General features: G+C 45.9%; 2 protein-coding genes across 2 annotated transcripts in view; both read right to left on the bottom strand.

The window, feature by feature from the left end:
• Positions 1-1,724, bottom strand: part of LOC110082618 (uncharacterized) — a 113,959-nt gene extending 112,235 nt beyond the window's left edge. Inside the window, exon 1 of the mRNA XM_073002465.2 lies at positions 1,694-1,724. The gene's annotated coding sequence lies outside the window, so the exon portion shown is untranslated. The remainder of the gene's footprint in view (positions 1-1,693) is intronic.
• Positions 1,725-3,002: 1,278 nt separating this feature from the next.
• LOC144583286 (uncharacterized) lies at positions 3,003-21,394 on the bottom strand. The gene is made up of 19 exons (XM_078376811.1): positions 21,380-21,394; positions 20,978-21,101; positions 20,429-20,572; positions 18,886-19,076; positions 16,520-16,645; positions 15,413-15,430; positions 14,262-14,288; positions 13,717-13,791; positions 13,542-13,622; positions 13,414-13,440; positions 10,967-11,011; positions 9,821-9,889; positions 8,885-8,980; positions 8,331-8,357; positions 7,143-7,196; positions 6,187-6,258; positions 5,441-5,500; positions 4,423-4,458; positions 3,003-3,130 (listed from the first exon to the last, which is right to left on the bottom strand). The coding sequence occupies exons 1-19, from the start codon at positions 21,392-21,394 to the stop codon at positions 3,035-3,037; spliced, it is 1,383 nt and encodes a 460-aa protein (XP_078232937.1). The 3' UTR covers positions 3,003-3,034.
• Between the last annotated feature and the right edge of the window lie 1,103 nt (positions 21,395-22,497).

The raw sequence follows: 22,497 nt of genomic DNA, 5'->3' as shown, positions 1-22,497 counted from the left end.
GTGAAGGATGAGGATAAGCAAAAATCCACCAATATGCGATGTGAAGCAAAGCAAACTCTGCTGCTTATATACTGCCCCGTAGCACTTAAACCACTCTCCAGGCAGTCTACAATTTATTTACACATTGCCACCATAGCAAACTGGGTACTCCATTTACTGACCTCGGAAGGATGGAGCTCAGTGAACCTTGAGCTGGCTACCTGAGCCCATCCGGATCAAACTCAGGTGGTGAGCAGAGTCTTGGCTGCAGTACTGCAGTTTAGTCACTTGCTATAAGGCTCTGTGATGCATGAATCAGAACTGCTGGATAGCTCAGGGGTTTAGGGATCTAGCTGCGGGGCCAGAGGTTGGGAGTTCGATTCCCTACTTGTGCCTCCTTGAGAGGACCTGGATTTGATGATCCATAGGTTCCCTCTCAGCTCTGTAGTTCTAAGATTATTGTATTGTATGATTTGAGACATGATTCAGCATCTTATACTTCAGAAGAGCAGAGTGCAGTGGAACTGTGGAAAATGGAGTAGGCTAAACATAGAATTTCAGCAAAGCTGCTCTGGTGCAATATATTGTATGCAATTCCAAAGACTCAGGATATCAGGTCAAGGTGGTAAATAGACATGGGGACAAATATAAATACGAATCAGGATATTCAACGAATATCCCTGATTCGTTAGATATTTGTTGCTTTGTATTCTTGGAGTCCAGAGACCCTGACGGATAGTAAGCAACAAATATAACCCTTTTATATTCATTCCCAAAGGGACGTGGTGGCGCTGCGGGCTAAACCGCAGAAGCCTGTGCTGCAGGGTCAGAAGATCGAAGTAAGATCGAATCCACGCGACGGAGTGAGCGCCCGTCGCTTGTCCCAGCTCCCGCCAACCTAGCGGTTCGAAAGCATGCAAATGCAAGTAGATAAATAGGGACCACTTTGGTGGGAAGGTAACAGTGTTCCGTGTCTAAGTCGCACTGGCCATGTGACCATGGAAGATTGTCTTCGGACAAAAACGCTGGCTCTATGGCTTGGAAACGGGGATGAGCACCGCCCCCTAGAGTCGAACACGACTGGACAAAAATTGTCAAGGGGAACCTTTACGTTTACCTTATATTCATTCCACCCCCAGGGCTGGGAGATGTCTTTTGTTGGGTTCCCCCCCCCTTTCTACACCCCAGCAGCGGCATAGGAAGGCTGTGGGGCCGGGGCTTTTTTTTAAATAGCCCAAGGGGCCATCTAAAAAAAAGACCTGAGGAACCAACAAATTGATTTGTGATTCGTCAGAACACTGGGGGGTAATTCATGGTTCAATCTGACGAACCATGAACCAAGACGAATCGCCATTTTGATGCTTCGTCCCCATCTCTAGTGGTAAACTGTCAGAGCTGGGGAGTCGGTTAATTACACTTGCCTCGTTTCCCTTAATCCCATGCTAATTTCACCCCACCCCGACAGCCGCCCTCAACCATTCGGTGTGCATTCGAGACTCTGCAATTCTTTTAACAGCGGATTGGGACCAGAGACAACTGAGCACAGATTTCCCCCTCAGAGATGAAGCACTGTGGTTGATGGTGGGCTTATCATTCTCTCCCTGCTGAGCCTACCTCACAGCGCTGTTGTGAGAATGAAAAAAGAAGAAGGGGAATAAGCCCTTCATTTCTTGGAAGAGAAAGAAGATTAAAATGTCACAGAGAGACAGCTCACCTTTTCCCCTTTGTTACCATCTGGGCCTTTTTTACCCTATATTTTATGAAACACCAAAATGAAACATCGTTATTCAAAGAATATTATTCCATTTTCTAGGGCAGAGTCTCACATTTTGCAAGAGGGTTAACTTGCCACATCCCACCCACCCCAGTAAGAGCAGGGGCTTGATCTGACACACATCAGTCTGGTGCGCTGTGGGAGGTGGGTGGGGGGTTCACTCTCTTTTCTGGGTGAATCAGATCACATAATCGCTAGCGCGAACCGACTCCATGTCCAGAACAGCCCTACTCACCTCTTTCTCATCCCTTGTCAGAAGCTTCTACTTGTTTCAATGCAGGGGGGTTCACTCTAGTTTGGTCCATTTCCAGCACATGAGATGGCTGGGAATGGACCAAGAAATCTTATCACAGAAATCATAGAAAAGTGAAGTTGGAAGGGGCCTACAAAGGCCATCGAGTCCAACCCCCTGCTCAAGGCAGGAATACAATCAAAGCATAGCTGCCAGGTGATTATCCAAGTTTTTCTTGAATGCCTCCAATGTTGGAGCACACACCAACTCCCGAGGTTACTGGTTACACTGTCGTACTGCTCTAACAGTTAGGATGTTTTTCCAGATATTCAACCAAAATCTGGCTTCCTTTAACTTGAGCCCCTTATTATGTGTCCTGCACTCTGGGCTGATTGAGAAGAGATCTTGCCCCCCCCTCTGTAGGACAGCCTTTCAAGGATTTGAAAAGTGCTATCCTATCACCCCTCCATCTTCTTTTCTCAAGGCTAAACATGCCCAGTTCTTTCAACCTTACCTCATAAGGTTTGGTTTCCAGCCCCCTGATCCTCCTTGTCGCCCTCCTCTGGACTTGCTCCAATTTGTCAGCATCCTTCTTGAAGTGTGGAGTCCAGAACTGGACACAAGACTCAAGGTGAGGCCTCACCCTTGCCGAATAGAGGGGGACTAGCACCTTGCCAGATTTGGAAACTATACTGCTATGAATGCCTAAGATAGCACTGGCCTTTTTTGTAGTCACAAATAGGAAAGACTAACTCGCTTGAGATCCTGGACAGTTGTTGTCAATCGGAATCGGGCCCCCCCTAAACCTAGATAGGCATCAGGGGCCGGTCCCATAAAGCTTGAGCATTATCTCCCCCCTTCACCCCAAATATTCATTTTTGGTGCAGAGTGCCTGGAAAATAGCCAGGCTGGGAGTGGGAGGAAAGGAACGCTGCCAAGTGTTCATACAGCAGATCATTTGTATACCTGTTAAATCTGATCAGACCCTCCAAACTGGCAGTGGTACACCTTGAACAGTTTTACCCTCTCAGTGAGGATGATGGCTGAGCTTACTCATTGGACCCATGCTTGCCAACTTCTGCTTTCACGCCAAGCCTTACCCTCAAGCCGATCGATCCTCCAATCCCAGGGATTCCTCGTTCACCCTAGGTGTATGTGTGAGAAATGACAGGGTCAGTTGCACGGCAAATAGCGAACCGAGGAGCTGATCACCCCGAGAAACAGATCACAAACGGAGACCCATTCCAGTTGCAGTCACAGACACAGCTTTCCCGCCCTCAGATCGCACCCTGAATGCGAGTTGACGGAATTCATTTCTTTAGCTAAATTAAAAATCAAATATCAGTGACGGGAATTAACTGCACGCACATTTTGTGACAGTGTGTCTCAACACACTCACAACGTAGCCTTGCTGGGACGCTGTTCCAGAAATTATTCACCGTGGGCTAAATCCAGTCTCAAACCAAACTACGCTGGGCCCGCTGAAGTAACTGGAAATAGTTAATATTAATGCAAGCTTTATTTATTTCAAAAGATCCATTCTAGGAGGAATTAAAATTGGATTCGGGCCAGAATTAATATTAGTATTTTAATTAAGAGACTCTAGAATGCTTTAATTTTCATTGTATTTTAATAACACAATGAATTTAATCCTGTTTTCATGTATGTAATGTCATTGCATTCTAATTTTTTGTTGTTTTTCAAAGGACATTGGAAACAGCTGCCTTGGGTTTCAGTCCTGGGGAAAGGATGGCATATTAATTAATTAAGTGTAGAGAGTGGATACAGAATTTCCTCCCTCTCCTTTCATAACACTGGGACTTTGGGCCATGTAGATTTGGAGGAGATTCAGGAGGGACAACAGGAAATTCTTTACCACAGCACATCGCAGATCGGCGGAACTGCCTGCTACAAGATGTGGTGACGGCTGCTCGTTTAGAGGATTGAAAGGGGGTGAGATGAACTTGTGATGGATAAGAGTGGCTGCTAGTTACTATACACCACTCTCTGAGTCTTGCTGTTGCCCGGCTGATCTGAGAAGCCAACAGCCAGAGATGGCTGTAGGTTTCCCAGAGACTTCTGACTATCCACTCTGGGCCACTGGAAGATGGAGAATTGGCCACAGCAAAGCGGGTTTTAGCTCGTGTTCTGGGAAGAACAGCATCTCTGGTGTGTAATTAAAAGGTTGCCATTAGAGATGTGCATGAACCACCAGTTTGGTGTTTTGACGGTTCTCAGCACTGCCTCCTCTGGCAGGCAGCCACTCAGACACGGCAACCAGAGGAGGCAGGGAAGCACCGAACAACTGGCAAATGAACTGGCATGAAAAGCCAAACCGGTGGTTTGTGGCCATCTCTAGTTACTATCACAAAAAGGAAAATTCTTAGGATCTCACACGACCTCGAGTTGACCACGCACCACTCATTTCCAAACCCACCTTCTCCCCTTGGGGTCCAGGGAATCCCATCGCCCCCTGCAAAAGGAAATGGACAATTATCCCAAAAGAAATGTTCTTCAACATCACAAGTACGGCCTTGATCATGAGAATTTTGCTGCACTGCTGTTGTCGTGCCGTCAAATTGCCTCCGACTTACAGCGACCCTATGAATGAGCAATTTTCAAAATGCCCTGCCCTCAACAGCCCTGCGCACCTCTTGCAGACTCAACCCTGTGGCTTCCTTGATGCAGTCAGTCCATCTCGTATTTGCCCTTCCCCTTCTCCTGCTGCCTTCCACCTTTCCCAGCATTAGTGTGTGTTCCAGAGAACCCTGCCTTCTCATGATGTGCCCAAAGTAGGACAGCCGGAGCTTCAACACTTTTGCCCCCCAGAGATAGTTCAGGCTTGATTTGATCTAGGACTCTCTTTGGTGACACATCCTTACACATCTGTCTTGGGAACTGATCTTTTCTCTCGCTACCCTCCCTAGCCTTTGTCTTCTTCTGATTTCATGGCTGCACGAGGAATGAGAAATTTGCAACAAACTTGACAGCCCCCCACCCATCCTTTTTTTTAAAAAAATATCCCAAATTGGGCAGTAAAAAGTGTAGTAAGGAGACCAGCCTAATTTTTTCCCATCTGATCTTCGTAGAAAAGGGAACAAAGGATAGCATTTAGCCTCCAAGATCAGGGGAAACCAGTTTCTGTGCCCTACAGGACCGGGAAACTCACGGGGTGACCTTGAGTTCGTTACGGTCCTCCAGCCTTATTTACTCTCGTGCTGTGAAGACGAAGGCGAGAGACGGAAAGCCACGGACCTCACATCGAGCTCATTAGAGGAAAGTTAGGATAGAAATGCACTATTAATCAAGAAATCTCCGTCTTCAGCCCATCGGCAAAGACCATAGACTTATTTAGGTCTACCAATCTCAGCTGCGAAAAGGCTGGCGGATGGAAAGGCCTTTCGCTGGATCCGACGCCCTCATCAACATGTTCGGCAAAGGCGAGGGGGACCCACCTTATCTCCTTCCGGTCCTTTTGCACCGGGGAGCCCCGGCACGCCTTCCCCAGTTTCCCCCTGAGAAAAAGAGAGAGGAATAGGTTCGTAAATTTGAAAAAGGAGGCTTTGGCCATTAGGGCATCCATGTGTCTTCTCTGAGGGAGGAAACCCCTTTGTCTGAAAGACGGCCACCTGTTTGATGGTGCCTTCTCTGAGAAGGGGACTCCGAGTCTGAGCTAGAGGTCAGGGATTGGAAAGAAGGCGTCATCCATCCAACCCAAAGCAGGACATTCAGCCAATATATTGGTCACCAGACGCTCAGTGAGATGTGTCCTAATTCTATCAAAATTAGTTGTGGGTTTTTCGGGCTTCTTGGCCGTGTTCTGGAGGTTTTTCTTCCTCACGTTTCGCCAGTCTCTGTGGCCGGCCTCTTCAGAGGACAGCACTCTGTGCTCTGGTGTAGTTGGCTTTGGGAGTGCAGTATTTATGGCTGTGAGACAGGCTTTTGTCTTTTTCTGTAGATGGGTGATTAGTGTGTCTTGTTGTGGGTGTACTGTTGTGCTAAGGAGAAGAGATTATCTGTCACTGTGGTTGATGGGTGTCATTAGCTGGTCTATCAAAATTATTAATATTACGTCCCAAGGCAAAACAGATCTATTCCCAAGTGAAGCACCCCCTTCAGTTTCCAGCTTGTCAAAGCAAGACACAAAAGGTCATGCTCATGCATTTTTTAGCCTCCTTGCGTGCAAGGGTCAAAGCCATACCTTTTCCCCTTTGGACCCAGATGTTCCAGGGGCCCCGTCCAGCCCTATCGGTCCAGGCAAGCCAGCTTTTCCCTAAAAGAGAACAAGCACAGCCTCGATTCCAGGAAGGTTTGCATGCCGGCTTTATTGGCGCATCACGACTGACTTGGGGAGCCCTGGCCATTAACTCTGCCTAGAACATGGGTGGGGAAACGCCAGATCTTTGGGGTCGGCACACGCCCAGCTCCAGAGGTTGAAGAACTGAACCCCCGTCCACACCTGCCACCCCCCTTAATGCTCTGATTTTTTTTAAGGGTATAAAAAACCCCTCTAGTGTCAATTTTTAAATGCAATGTTGGCAGGACAGGGGTGCTGGGATTCGCCCGCCCCCCAATTCCATGGCAAAATGGTTTGTTGTGCCCACACAAAGGGACAAGGGAGCATTTTAAGCAATGAATGAATGAATGAATGAACGAATGAACGAACAAACGAATAAAAAAATGAACAAATGAATGAATAAAAAATGAACAAACAAACGAATGAACGAACAAACGAATGAACTAACAAACGAATGAATGAACAAACGAATAAACTAACAAACGAACGAACGAACGAATCTGGTGGTTGTCTATTGGGGCTGCCTTTGGACTACCGGGGAGGACAGATACAGTCCAAAGGCTGCCCTATGCCCACCCCCTATCAAGAGAAAAAGAATGGGCACCATCAGCTCAGCTTCCGCCTCACGAAAACGGCTGGTAGCTTTCGGTTTTTCTGACCTTGCCCGCTTCCCTCAGAGTCTCATGAGATGTTGAGTCCGGGACAAATCCTGGCTTCTGAGCCTGAAGATGAGCTACCAGGCTATCACCCATGCCCCATGAAAGCTATATACCGGTGGGATGTCCAAAACATTTCCATTTCCCTCAGAGTGCCTACAGCTCTTCTCTTCCTCACGAAGAGGAAAAGGAGACCACACGTACCGGCTCTCCCGTTCCTCCTTTCTCTCCCTTGATCCCGCTCTTTCCTCGAGGTCCCTGGAGAAGACAAAAGGACATTTCGTGGCCTCAGTACCATCAACACCTTCTAATAATGTTTGGAGCTGCTTGTGCACAAAATAATCCTTTGAGTTCCCTCACAAAGAGGTTCATTTGATCAGATCAAAGGCCTATCTAAGCACTGTTTTTACATGCCGTCAGGTCACTTCCGACTTAACGGTAGCCCTATCCACCAGTGACCTCCAGAAGATCCTGTCCTTAGCAGCTGCACTCAGGTCTTGCAAACTAAGGTCATGGCTTCCTCTTCCTCTCTTCCTTCTCCCTTCAGCTTTTCCTACCACTATTGTCTTTCCCAGGCAGTATTGTCTTCTAAGTATCCCAGAATCATTTTTTTTTTGTTTCGTTTTGTTTGGTCAGTGAAAATTCCTGGCATGGGCTCCTGATCCACATTTGGACTACAGCTAGTGGCAAAGAGTTGGGGTTTTTTTAATTAGTTCCTGATCCATTTTGGATCCCCATGACTTTTGAATAAGGAAACCTATGAAGCTGCTAAAACACATTTCCAAAGTAATGTGGACTTTCACCCTCAGCAGCCACCACAAGCCTTTTTCTCTACCTACCCCTGCTCTGAAAATTGAGGTGTGGTGGCAGCTTTGGTTGGAGTTGTTACAACCTCGCATGCTGCATGCAATTTCCGTGACTGGAAGGAACTTTTCTGGGCCAGGGTGATGGTCAATTTATCAAGTATTAACCAGTCCTCCTCTACTACTTCTGAATTCAGAGATAGCAGATGTTTTTTTTTCCCTTTTCCCTCTCTTTAATCTGTTGAAAGCAGTTTGTTAGCTTGCTGTTGGTCTGTTCAGAATTGTAACTAATGATACCTTGTTTATTTTTTCCCCTATAAATGTCTCAGAGTATGTTACTGAGATGATAAATTAATAAGAAAGGGGTGGACTATCTGAGGAACTTGTAGCTATTCTCCTCTGTGCATCTCTGTACTTCTACCGCTTAAGGAAAGACAAATTACCAAAAATTCAAACTTCTTCGTCAGCCTCTCAGTAACCTATTCCCCTCTCACATGACCCTGCTCAGATCTAACAGAGAATCAGCTGGATTGTAAGAAATGGGGGGATATTGTAGGTGAAACTGGGGGTAACACAGCCACATGCTTACCCTTGTCCCAGGATCTCCTGGCTCACCCTGGAAGAGAGAACAAGGAATTATGGAAAGCCCATCCCATCTCTGAAGCCTGCTTTCGTCAGAAGCCTGGAACAGCCCCCATCCCCTTCAACACCCACTATTCTTTCTGACAAACATAGCGCAGAGTTGGCGCTCTGCTGGATCTGAACCCTAGACCTCAAGATCCCTAGGTCAGGATAAAAACAGGGCCAATCGAATTTGCAGAAGAATAAAGAGGGAATTGTCTTCCGGTCTGGAAAAATGTTGTTTGAGCATTTTCTTTGCTTTATATTTTGCCATGATGTCTACATGCCAGAAACACACACACACCCACCCACCCACCCACCCACACACACACACACACACACACACACACACACACACACACACACACACACACACACACACACACACACACACACACACACACACACACACACACACACACACACACACACACACACACACACACACACACACACAGAGAGAGAGAGAGAGAGAGAGAGAGAGAGAGAGAGAACCCACGTCTTCCATCTGCTTGTACACACCTTAATGGACAAACCCGGTGGTCCCTGTGGTCCAGGTAGTCCGGGCAAACCTGGTGGGCCTGGCACTCCGGGGACTCCTGGCTGCCCTTTGTAACCCTGAAATGATTCAGTCCAAACATTAGAGAAGCACATTTTCCATTTGACTGCTAGGCTTCCAGTTCAATGGGTTACACTCTTCATAAGTAAGCTGGTGTCTGTCTGTCTGTCTGTCTGTCTGTCTGTCTGTCTGTCTGTCTGTCTGTCTGTCTGTCTGTCTGTCTGTCTGTCTGTCTATCTATCTATCTATCTATCTATCTATCTATCTATCTATCTATCTATCTATCTATCTATCTATCTACAGTGATGCCTCGCAAGATAAATGCCTCATGCAATGAAAAACTCGCAAGACAAAAGCATTTTGCGAATTTTTTGTGACTCACAAGACAACTTTTTTCCAATGCATTCTTATGGGAAAATTTGCAAGATGAAATTTTCGCAATACGAAATGACTCACGGAATGAATTATTTTCATCTTTTGAAGCATCACTCTGTCTGTCTGTCTGTCTGTCTGTCTGTCTGTCTGTCTGTCTGTCTGTCTGTCTATTACTCCCACCTTTCTCCTTAAAAATGAGGACCGTGTTCTGTTTTTATTTGATTGTTTGATCGGTTTACTTTTAATTACAACTTTGTTCAGTTTCAATATAATTTTGTTCAATTTTGAATTTGGGTAAAATGGCAATTTCTAGACTGCATGGCTTAAATCCAGTCATTGTTCTCGGTCACAGGAGACCTACTGAATCAACGGGATTTATGTAAATATTTATTTCCCAGGCTACCATCAAGGCAGTGCTTCTATGCTATATGATGAACAACCAGATTTGGACATATGGTAGGTGCCAGAGCGAAGGCCAGACTGAATCCAAGATTAGAAACAGGCATTATTTTTCTCTCACTTACCGGAGGGCCAGGTTGTCCGTTTTGCCCCGGAATGACCTCCACGCCTCCTAACACATACCCTGGTTCTCCCTGTTGGGAAGAGTAAATCTGTATTTATAAATAGAAAACCTGAGAGATCACCTCTCTGTAATTGCTTTTCACCTTCGTAGCAGGCTCCCTGTCCATGGTCCTGAATCCAAGTCCCTTGTGCTTGGCTCAGGGGAGGACCTGATGACATTTCAGCAGTTCTGAACCTGCTGCGTTCCAGCTCTCCAGCGGTTAACGCCTCGCCTCCCTCTGCCTTGCCTGAATGGTCATTCTGATGGCACGAGGGACTCCCAGACAGAGTGGGATCAATAAAATGCACCTCACATCGTGAAAGACCATTGATCCACCCAGCCCCACCTTGCCAGCCGTTCGGGTTCTCCAGGAAAGACCTGGTCTAGTCTTGGCCCTAAAAGCCTTTATGATGAACTGAACCTGACATACACGGTGTGCAGAACAAGTGGACTAAGGGTAGCTGTGGGAAAGCCATGAGATGGGGAGGGGGAGAGTTTTTTTTAAAAAATGTAATTTATTGTTGATGTTGTTGAGGTCCATCAAGTCGCTTCTGACTTTTGCTGACTCCATGAATGAGTGACCTCCAAAAGATCCTATCCTCTACACCCCTGCTCAGCTTTTACAAAATTCAAGGTTGTGGCTTCTTTGATAGAGTCCATCCATCTCTTATTTGGTCCCCCTCTTTTCCTTTGTCTTATTATGATGTATAAAAACTTTTTAATGCTTTTCCATCTCCGAGGGCCCCTAAACTCTCAGAAATTGGACAGGCAGTGCTGGAACTTGCAGGGCACGTGTGGGGGGGGGGAAGGTGTATTTTTAAAAGTAACACAAATTTTACAATTTCTGGCTCTCTCACAAGCTATGCATCCTTTCAGCGTTGTTAAAGCATGTTAATAAAGCCTTAAATCGGTGGTTCCTGACCTTTGGCAATCCAAGTGTTCTTGGACTGCAACTCCCAGAAACCTTGGCCAGCACAGCTACAGGTGAAGGCTTCTGGAAGCTGTAGTCCAAGGCTGGGAGCCACTGGCTTAAATCAAAGGAAGTGTGTATATGTGCGTATCACTCACTAGCCCATAACTAACATTCAAATACACAAGAGGAACTCACCCGATCTCCTTTTGGCCCTGGAGGGCCTGGATATCCAGGAGGCCCCTAGAGTGTTAAACAAAGAAGGATGATATAGCTGGCTACTGAAATAAGCTTCACATCTAAAATCGCATGTAAATGCTTATACAGTGGTGGACAACAAACTTGCAATGGGGTTCATGACTCACAAGACAAATGTTCCTATGGCCGTGCTTCGCAAGAAGAATGTTTTCCGTTTTTTGTTCCTGCCTCATGTTTATTGATTTTTAAAAGTTTTTATATGATGTTTAAAATGTTAAAGTTTTTGATTGAAATTTTTGAAATCATCTGCATAATATGTATGGCTTTAAAGAGCACTTAATAAACCCTTTGTAAACCAAATGTGACTTTGTTCTGCCTTTTTTTGCCCATAGGAACGCATTAATTAGATTTCAATGCATTCCTATGGGAAAACACGTTTCGCAAGATGAATTTTTCGCAAGACAACATTAACCGCGGAACGAATTCAATTCGTCTTGCGAGGCACCACTGTATATTCCATGAGATGTGGAGCTGGAGGAACTGTACTACCAGATCCTGTTGGATTAGAACCCCTCTAACATCCTCCTCATTGGTCTCAGTGGCTGAGAATGATGGGAACTGGAATCCAAACACATCCAGGAGGCCAATCATCCCCACCCCATTAGTTGGAACACTAATACATATCGCTGTGTCCAAAAATCTTCATTCTACACCCATGGACCTCACACCCTGCAAGGTTCTCCTTGCTCAGGATAAGAATTTAAGAAGAGCTCTCATTCCGGATCAGAACAAAATCTTATCTAATCCGGAATACAGTTTTCACCCATCGGCCGACCAGTGACTCGCCAGCAGAACAGAAAGCCAACTGGCTCCGCTGTCTCGCATCTCAAGTCTTTCAAAATCAAGACAATGGCTTCTTTTACTGAGTCCACCGATCTCACATTGGGTCATCTTCTTATCCCACGAACAGAGTGGATTTAATTTAAATCACGGCGGGGTAGATAAAAATCAATGACTTATTGTTATTATTTTTAAACTCAATTTCCTTTTGGTTTTTAATGTTTGTTTTAATCATTGGTTTTTATCCCTCTCACAGTTATTTAAATTGTGGTTTGAATCAACTGGATTTAAATTGAATCCACCCTGCCTGCTCGCTTCTACTTCTGTTTGTTTGTTTGTTTGTTTGTTTGTTTATTCCACCCAACTAGTAGCAGAACCATTACTCTGGGTGACTAACAGAGCAACATCAAAATAACATAATGATAACAATAAAAGCATCAATAAAAAAAGAGAAAAAAATCAGGAAAAAAATTCTCATCATTGTTACCTTTTCCAATGAGTATGATCTTCTTATGAAACATCAAAACACCAGATGGAGGGGAAAGGGATCAGGAGACAGGGATCTAGTGATCCCGTGTGCTCCCAGAGGCATCTGTGAGATCCAGGAAGCTGGACTAGAGGGGGGCCCTTGGCTTGATCCAGCAAGGTTCTTCTGATGTTCTTATGTAACATCGAAACCTGATAGCTTTTGTTTCAACATTTTTGGGTCTGATTTGCTCCAACACCCTCTTATTTGCCTTTCTGGTGGACTGTGTTACCTGTAAAGTTCTCCCCCGAACCATTCAACGTAGTTGAACGTTTCCTATCCAACAGCGTTAAGAAGCCCACTGGTGTTCACTTAAGATCGGCATACCTCGCTCAGGCTAAATGCAACTAATTGGTGAGGTGCTGAGACAACTACAATCAGCAACGTGAACGTATGCCCAACCAAGATGGCCCCTGGGTCCCTTGACAATCAGCAGGAGCAAATTGTGCAAACCTTAGACAAAGAGCACTTGGTTTTGACCACAGTTGTAAGGGACTTGGAGTACTCTACTGAAGAACAGTGAAACCACTAAATAATATTGTTTTGAGTTTAATCTGACCTTAAACTGGCTAAACCTAGTGAGTTTACTAAATGATCACCCCAATTCCTAGATGGAATACGTGGGTTCCCCCCCTCTCTGTGTATGCGTGTGCGTGTGAGTGTGAACGTCCATATGGTCTGTGCCTCTTTGTTTGACAAACCGGGCTGTGAGAGATCCAATCCACAGCTGCCTCAGCTGTAACTTTGAAACAACAACTCAAACGCTGCCTGCATCTTTCCCGACTTATATCTAAGAGAGGCATGTCTGACAAATTCCATCTCGCCGTGAACTTTTGGACTTTACATCCAAGAGTAACTTTCCTGGTAGATTCCATTTTTTGCCGCAAATTTTTAGATTTTTCAGTTCTTCACAACGGTACAAGCCTGACGGAGTAGCCTTGATCGATGAAAGCTTGTATGATGATTTTTTTAAAGTATCGCCCACTCTCGCATTCAAAGAACTAAAGTGATGGTTTTGACTTTCTAAACCGAGATAGGGAAGGTGGGGGAAGAAATGCGGAATGCTGTGTCAGGTACTTACGTGATCCCCTTGAATCCCAGGGAGTCCCTGTCGATCCATAGGAAGAAAGAAAAGCAGGTGTTACAAAGGCAGGATCGAATAAAGCAAAATTAGGAAAGCTCCTTTCAGTTCCATGCCTAGGTAAATACCATCAGTCCAGGGGAACCCGGCGGGCCCGTTCTCCCAGGTCTGCCTGGCAATCCAGGAATCCCGTCTTTCCCCGGGAGCCCCTAAACCATGGAGAGAAACAGCAAAGGTCAGATCCTAATGAAACATTTTGGAAAAACAGCAGAAGTATCTCACCAGTCTTGGCCGGCTCCTTACCCGTTCTCCTTTCTCCCCTTTGGTGGCGAAACTAAACGGATCGTAACCTCCACCAGTTTGCAGGCCCACCAAGTTCTGGAGAGCAAAGCAAAAAGAGAAGAAATGCAATTCATTCTCATGTCTTTCTCACTCCCAAATCCAAATCAACCCATCCCACAGCAACCAACCACACAGTTTTCTATATTTTAGAAACTGATTGTAGTGTTTTTACCACACAACCATTCCTCCCATTGTGTGGTGCTATAGCCCGTGCACTGATTGGGGATGATGGAAGCTGTAGTCCAACTTCTCTGGAGGGTGCCAGGTAAGGGGGGGGGAGGTTGGTGCAAAAGTTCCCAGGTTCACCTGAGGCTCTTTTCTAAGAATGATTATCATCTCAAGCTTGACTATTCCAAAGACATGTCAACAATGTACTACTGTAAGGTAGAAGCAACCATTTTGTTTACTGGGTTACTTTTGTGGGCCATTTAAAAATCCCTTCCTCTTCCTCTCAATCCCACAGAGCATGACCTGCCACTAAAAGGAAGTATGCCACCATCACTTACCACATCTCCAGGTGGGCCCCGGTCTCCCTGAACAAAGACAAAAGAAATGGGCATAAGGACCGGGGCCATTTTATGGGAAGAATTGATTAAATTGCACACTTTCAGGAAAGTGGCTACAAAACAAGAACAGACAGCCAAAAGTTAAGGAGAAAATATGCTAACACTTATGAGCAACAGTTGCGTGACACGTGTGAACAGAGCTCTTCTGGATCCGTGTCACTGACATTGTGAGATGGATAACTGCAATACCACTGTCTGACCATCTCCAAAGTAGAGGCACTGCAGTGCACTGGAGACCAGACTAGCAGGCCTTACTTGCAGAAAGCTGCCATTTGGATACAGACACCTGTTGGAGCTTTCAGTTCAAGACCCTGATGCCTGGTAGTCTCCCCACGTTTCTCATCTCACATGATTCATTCCGACTATTGCTTCTTATGCAGCCTCAAAACTTTGTTCCTGTCTTGCAGGGAAAGATGATGGACTGGCGCGGGCGTGGGTGGAGGCTTCTGGAGCCCTGTTATAAGATTTCCCCCATAACAGTCCACAAGCAACCAGTGCTACGTAGAAGGATTTGCAAATTATAACAGATACCAGTAATCTGGTCATGCAACGTGGTTGCCTGTATGGTAACACTACCATGTAGGATATGACCTTTTGCCCTTCTGTCTGGAATCACAAAACTGATCAGCCTCTCCTGCACATGCTGAGCATCCTGGTCCCTCAGTTAAAAGCTTCCCACTACAGAAACAGACTCTACCCCTCAGTTCCGGCCCCCAGCCTTCCATTCTCTGAAATTTCCTTTGCCTTCCACTTGAAGACTTTACATAATTCATATTGAAAGCAGCTCTTCGGCATGTAATGCCAACTTCTAAGAAGGTTCTGGCTCCTTTGCATTTTTCGTTGTTCTTATCATTGCCCTCTCGAGCAGCTGGAAATACACTGGACAGAGCTCTTAATTTTCCTTGGATGTAGCTTGAGACACCTGGATGGTCATGTAATTAACACCACGGTGGTCTGAATTCTTTCTACCTCCCCAGGCTGAGTTCATCACCTCAATTCCTTGAGGAGGCTTATATCTGTCCCTCTGTGCATCATCTGATTGTTTGTTCAGGACAAAATCCACCTACCTCTGAATATCCTGGAATACCTACCTTCTCTCCTTTCTGAGGCTGCAAAGAAAGAACAGAAAAGATGCTCTCAAGATGCCCTTTCGAATAACAAGCATTTATTCCAAACATTTCATTTGATCTGCTGGTTCTTTCAGGACTGGCATGGCCGGCTTCCCAACAACCTTCAAACGTTGGCTACGAAAAACGGAGTTCCACACCTGGGTTATGGCTTCTGATGGAATAGAGGAGTTGACAGAAAGCTTTCTGCCTTGAAAGAGGGCCAGATACCCCACCACCCTGAACACCATGCTAGGGCAGCTCTGTACGACACAAGACGCTGTTCCACTCAGATCGCTCTCCACAATCTGTGTGATACAACACGGCATGACTGAGTCTACGACTCACATCTGGATTGATGAATATCCAGCATTTCTTTTTTAAAATTGTGGCAGTTTTTGGCCAGGACGGGATGTTGGAGACACAAGAGAGGACTCCTGCCACATTCTACGTCTTCTGCAGAGGTTTTGGTGGAAATCCGTGCACACGGCCCACAGAGCTTCGAAATTCTACACTTTACAGCACTCAGAACCCGCCAGCAAGGTAGTCCCTAACAAGCAACTTTTGCTAGCATTGTGTGAGGCTTGTAAGGTCTTAGCAGCTATGTTTGTCCTCCTATAGTTGGGGTACAGAATAGAGATGGGCACGAACCGGTTCGCCGCAGTTCGTCAAGACGGCAGCACAGGTGCTCCTCCTCCACTACCATCTCCTCTGGCTCCATCAGCCCCTCACCAGGCCCAGCCTTTGTGATCTTCAACTGATCTCCCGGTCCCGGCAGCAGCTCAGGATTCTCGGCCCCGCCCTCTCAGCTGATCTCCCAATCAGAAAAAAGGGCGGGCAAAGAAGTCTGGGCTCTTGCTCATGACAGGAGATCAGCTGAGGAGGTGGGAAAAAGCAAGGGAGCTGGGCCTGGTGAGTGGCTGTATTGGCTGAGGAGGCGGGGAGAGGAGCAGCAGCCCCTCTGCTGCCTCCTTGACGAACCGGGACAAACCAGTTCGTGCCCATCCAGAACACTGGTCTACGCTTCCCCCAATAGGGGCAGCCTCCCCTCTCCCCGAAGCCAATTCCAGAATTTCTCAAGGCCTGGCTTACTTTTGAACATTTGGGATCACACGGCCCTGAAGGCGGCTGGACAGCCGACGAGGCAGAAGTGGGCGCTTTCCCCTTTTCATCCAACAGGAACTCTGGCTTGCCCGTCTCTCCCTCCTTGGCAGCAATCTGCGAACAAAACACTCAGGATAAACTCTTTGCACCCCCAAATATCAGGCGATCTAGACAAGTGGCCGCTTCTTGGCTCTTCCCCTCAGTTGAACAGCCTTTCTGGGATCGTCAAGGGTGGCTTGACTGTGCAGGAGAACATTTCAGAGGATGCCTCGCCCCTCTAGATCATGGGCCTCTTAGGTATATAGCAGACCTGTGAAGAATACTTTCTATACTTATTGATTTAGGCTTCTTTGACATGATGAGATACTTCAGTCAGGGTCACACACAAAGAGATCAAGCGCAGAAGGATGGGCTGATTGTTACAAATGATGAGAGCAACCCATTCAGTGCTTCACAGGCATGCTTGGTGGGGAGATGGGAGAGAGCCTTTCTCTATGGCTGCTCGCAGACTCTGGAACTCCCTCCCACGGGAGGCCAGGCTAGCCCCCTCTTTGCTGTCCTTCCGCAAGCAAGCCAATAACTTTCTCTTCAGGCAGGCTTTGCCTTTAGTAAATGTGGTTTTCAAACAGAGTGTTGCACCTTGTTGCCTTGAGTGTGTTTTTAGTGCTGACTTTGTTTACCACTTTCCAAGTGGTGTTCACTTGGTTCTTTTTAAATATTTGTATGCATACTGTTTTTAGCTTTTAAATATTGTCTTTGTAACAATGGAAGGCACCGTAGGTCCTTTTGAAGGAGAAAGGAGGGGGAAAATATTTTAAATAAATAAAAATAAACAAATTCTAACTTGTAAACATCCATGCAAGAAGACAGCAGCTGCTGCCTATTTGCACAACATGTGCAAATATTTTTCTTAGTAACACAAGAGGTCTCACTGATAGCATTCGAAAGCATTCCTTCCCCTCTTGCAGGGGAGGAGAAAAATCTGGCCCCTTTCCCTCTGCACTGGCATGGATGAAACAAATTAGCATTTACATCTCAAGTATGTGATATAGTCTGTCCTGAAGGGCTTAAATTTGCTGTGGTCTCGACATCACCTTGCCGACAAAGGTCTGCATAGTCAAAGCTATGTTTTTTCCAGTAGCGATGTATGGAAGTGAGAGCTGGACCACAAAGAAGGCCGACCACTGAAGAATTGATGCTTTTGAACTGTGGTGCTGGAGGAGGCTCTTGAGAGTCCCCTGGACTGCAAGGAGAACAAACCTATCTGTTCTGAAGGAAATCAACCCTGAGTGCTCACTGGAAGGACAGATCTTGAAGCTGAGGCTCCAATACTTTGGCCATCTCATGAGAAGAGAGGACTCCCTGGAGAAGCCCCTGATGTTGGGAAAGTGTGAAGGCAGGAGGAGAAGGGGATGACAGAAGATGAGATGGCTGGACAGTGTCATCATGAAGCAACCAACATAAATTTGACCCAACTCCGGGAGGCAGTGGAAGACAGGAGGGCCTTGTGTGCTCTGGTCCATGGGGTCACAAAGAGTCGGACATGACCTAACGACTAAACCACCACAACAGCTGTGGTCCTTTACCATTTCCTGTCACAATTTTCAGCTCCAAGTCCACCTGGCTTCTGTATGTGGGGTTGGGAAAGGGGTGTTATTTTGACATCTGCCTCAGGCACTGAAATGTCTCAGGACAGCTCTGCTCATAGATGTACAGAATCAGAGATAGGATATGTTTTGCTTCCATCTGAAGGGGTTAGAATATCCCAGGCAACAAGTCACCTCCGACTTCTGCCAACTGTATGAAGGAGTGATCTGCAATATCTTCTGTCCTCAGCTGCCCTGCTCAGCTCTTGAAAACTCTAGCCTATGGCTTCGTTTAGGGAGTTAACCCATCTCATATTGGATCTTCCTCTTTCCCTTCTGCCTTCCACTATGATGGCCTTTTCCAGAGAATCCTGCGGGGCAGCCTCCGTTAGAGAGAGATGGGGGGGGATCCACAAAGCTTTCCTCCGGCACCACTTTTCAAACGAATCAATTTTTTCCCTGTCAGCTGTTTTCCACACAACCCTAGGATGAGACACTCCAGACAACAGAAGCAAGGAATATTTTTGGAGTCGGCCCCTAATTTGATGTGAAGAGATGTGAAAGTTATCATTTCTCATCTCTGCACAGAACACCCGTTTCTCACCCCAGTATTTGTCAAATGTCTTCATTTGCACAACCGTTAATTGCCCAGGAGGCCCGTCCTCTTCTAGTTTTGCTAGACTCCTCTTGCAGTCATCTTTCTTTTCCAAAACCTTTCATACAGAATTTCCAGAGCAATGGCCGTGTACTATGCAAGAGACCCCTTACCTCGCCTTGCTGGGGTGCCACACCTTCTTGATGGGAGCCCAAGCAAATAGCTTCGATTAGCTCCCGTATGATCTGCGGGAGATCATCAAAGCTGTTGACGTAGAAGAGGTTGTTCAAGTTCCGGTATAACAAGATCTTTTTCAGTTCCTCAGGATCAGCCCCTGCGATGCCCACGGTAATCAGATGGATTCCTGGGGAAAGAAAAGGCTCAACCTTTAAACAACTTCTAAACCAATTTGTCCGCAGGCAGAAATGTGCATCCTGCCCTCCAGTGTCACCTACACGAATTGGAATGTATTTATCTGCTTGCTTATTTTATGAAGTGCAAATTTTAAAAAATTTTCCTCTTCCCTCCTCTCCCTTATTCCTTGTGACTCGTGGCTGGAGGATTCAGAAATTTAAATTATATGCCTGAGAAAAAGGGCTATCATGCTGCTTCTTTTTTCAACTACTTCATTTTTGAGCTAAAAAGCAGAGTGCAGGTGTTTGATTAGACAAACAGAGCCACAATGAAATATATATTATAACAATGGAATGCTTTAAGGAGCAATTGTAAGAAATAAAACCATCCATAGATTACAGGGCTTTCAGTCACTTTATGGCTACAATCGTCTTTGTGTTTGTGAAAGATTTGTGTGCGGCTAAGTGAACAAAGTATCAGGGTGCATCCCAGTTGTGTGCCAAAAAGAGATCCTTATCGATTAGCCACAATTACAGAACCCTTATGCAAAACACCATGGGATTCCAGAGAGTGAATGAACTTAGATCCTACATGTGTCTGGAATTTTTAGCATGTCAACATTATTGAAACAGCGACATCTACGTTGGCTTGGGCCTGTTGTGAGAATGGCTGATGGTCGGATTCCAAAAGATCTCCTGTATGGAGAATGAGTGCAGGGAAATCGCCCCAAAGGGGAGACCACAGCTGCGTTACAAGGAGATCTGTAAGCGGGATCTGAAGGCCTTAGGAATGGACCTCAACCGATGGGAAACCTTGACCTCTGAGCGTTTGGCCTGGAGGCAGGCGGTGCAGCACGGCCTGTCCCAATTTGAAGAGACCCTTGTCCAGCAGGCCAAGGCAAAGAGCAGTCCCGAAAGCAGCCAAATCAGGGAGCTGGACAGGGGACAGATTGTATTTGTCTTCAGTGTGGAAGGGATTGTCACTCTCGAATTGGCCTTTTCAGCCACACTAGACGCTGTTCCAAGTCCTCCATACAGGGCACGATACCATAGTCTCTTGAGACTGAAGGATGCCTACTACATGTGTCTATCGAGCCAAGGGGATGCTCCATGGAGTTTATTTGACATTTTTGCAGGTATGTCATTATAGGGCTGAAAATCCCCCCAGCTGGGCTTGGAAGGCATTGGGAAGATGCAATAAACTGCAGGTACACAAGGATGCAAAAGAGAGAGAGAGAGAGATTGAGAGAGAGCTTGTTTTATTACTTTCTCCCTCCTTTTCCCCACCCTCTGTCTCCCTCTGGGGGAACAGCCTGATTCGATGGAGCACAGGATCCAGAAGGCTGTCCTTCCAGAGGTTTACCTGTAAGGTGGGCCACGGTGGCGGGAGGCGTCACGTCATCCTGAGACCGACCATCCGTCAGCAAGACCAGAATGTGGGGCACAGCAGGCCTCATCCCTTTGGAGGACTGGAATACCTCCTTCAGCATGTAGCCCATGGCTTTCCCTGGGAGGAAGCAAGCATAGAAACATGGTGTGGGTGAGAAAGAGAGAGTTCAAATTCAGAATTCAAGTTCTCTAAATTTTTCACAAAAGCGAAAAAGCTCGCCCCCTCCCAAGTCTTATTATCTCACAAAGTGGAAGCAAAATTGCTGAATCCCTTCATTCTTATTTACAACAACAAAATTTGCAAAGATTTACATCACGGTCGCAGAACACAAGGCGATGGCGATGGATCTGGTGTTCTGTGCCTCGCCCAATTACAGTTGTAAAAAGTAGCTGAGCTGCCCGCCCCCCTTTACTGGGGAAAAAAGAAGTAACTGCAGCATTTTCGTTGTTTCAAACTGATAACTTCCAGCCTCCAATAAAAGGAATAAAAATAGCAATCGATGTAGCATAGGGTCACACTCACCAGTCTTCGTATTTCCGCCGACATAGCGGAGTCTCTTGAGGGTTTTTAGAACGCTGTTGCGGTCTTTGTACCTGTTGAAATGGAATTCCACTCTGGGCTCCTCACTGAACTGAACCACAGCAATCTGGGAAAGCAGGAAAGATCCGCTTTTATGAACCCATTTGGTGACGTAAAAGGAAAAGATTCAAGGAACTGGGCCTGTTTGGCCTTGAGAAAAGGAGACTGAGGGGAGAGAGGAGAGCACTTTTCAAAAATCTGAAAGGCTGTCATCCAGAGGAGGGGCAGGATCTGTTCTCGATCATCCCAGAGTGCAGGACAGGTCATAATGGGCTCAAGCTACAAGAAACCAGACTTAGGTTGAATATTAGGGGGGGGGGAAACTCTTAACTGTTAGAGCAGTACGACAATGGAACCCATGACTTCAGAAGGTGTTGAGCACTCCAACGCTGGAGGCCTTCAAGAGAAAATTGGACCACCCTCTGTCCGATCTGCTTCTATTTGGATTCCTGTGTTGAGCAGGGGGTTGGACTCGAAGGCCTTATAGCCTCTTCCAACTCAGTTATTATTCTATGATTCTATGACCTGGCAGGGTGAGCATGCCATGTTGATGCGCATTCCTTACACTGCATAGTCACAGATCAGATTGGTTGCATGATTCACACTTCTGTGTTTCTTTAAGCCCAAGATGCTGCCTTTCCATTGCCCATCCAGTGGGTCAGATTGACAACTTGTCTAGCTCCTTCTTTTTGCCCAAAACACCTCTTGGTCATTTACACCATGTCCCTACCCCCCCTATCCAATCAATAATGCATATAAACTGAAGGTTTTAGATTTATCTCAATGAATAGAGAAAATATCAATAGAATCAGGGAGGAACACAGGATCAACAGCAGAAGAAATGTCTGGCTGGTCATACCCTTACAGGGATGATTGTCAAAACAGGCTCAGAGGGACGATTTAATCTAATTTTCTGACTTTCTGACTAGCTTCACTTCACTGCTAATTTTGAAAGGCATCTGCTCCCCCCCCCCCTTGCCTTTGTATGGGACATGAAAGATGTAGTGAAAAGAGAGCATGCCAATCCTATATTACAAAATTAAATGTATTGAATCTTTTTTAATATAAAGAATACAGGAGAAGTTTGTTGGGGTCAAATTACACATTAAGAAAAAAATGTGTGTTCCTTACAATGAACATTTTCTCCCTCCTGTGATGGAATTTCCTCAGAGATACATGCTTATGCAATCAGACGTGCAATATATGTCCAGGTGTACTTTGCAATGACAAATCACAAAATAAAGCACGCTAAATATGAGATGCATAGTGAGGAAAAGCATGTGTGATGACATAAATCTTTTATCACTTTTTTTCAAATTTTTTAATTTTTTAACATAAGGGGTGACAGAAAGGAAAAAGGGAATTGGAATTAATGAGGAAGAGGGGAGACAATAATTTATTTGTTTAATAAATCTTTTATCACTTGATGGGACACATCATATCACATCATATCATATCATGTA

This window comes from Pogona vitticeps, chromosome 5, assembly GCF_051106095.1.
Source record: "Pogona vitticeps strain Pit_001003342236 chromosome 5, PviZW2.1, whole genome shotgun sequence".
NCBI lineage: Eukaryota > Metazoa > Chordata > Lepidosauria > Squamata > Agamidae > Pogona > Pogona vitticeps.
This window is presented reverse-complemented; position numbering and strand designations above follow the sequence as displayed.

Coding starts and splice junctions, on each gene's coding strand:
- LOC144583286 (XM_078376811.1), bottom strand. Junction 8,358..8,884: donor CACCGGGTTTGTCCATTAAG/GTGTGTACAAGC, acceptor TCTCTCTTCCAG/GGTGAGCCAGGAGATCCTGG. Junction 3,131..4,422: donor CTGGACCCCAAGGGGAGAAG/GTGGGTTTGGAA, acceptor ACATACACCTAG/GGTGAACGAGGAATCCCTGG.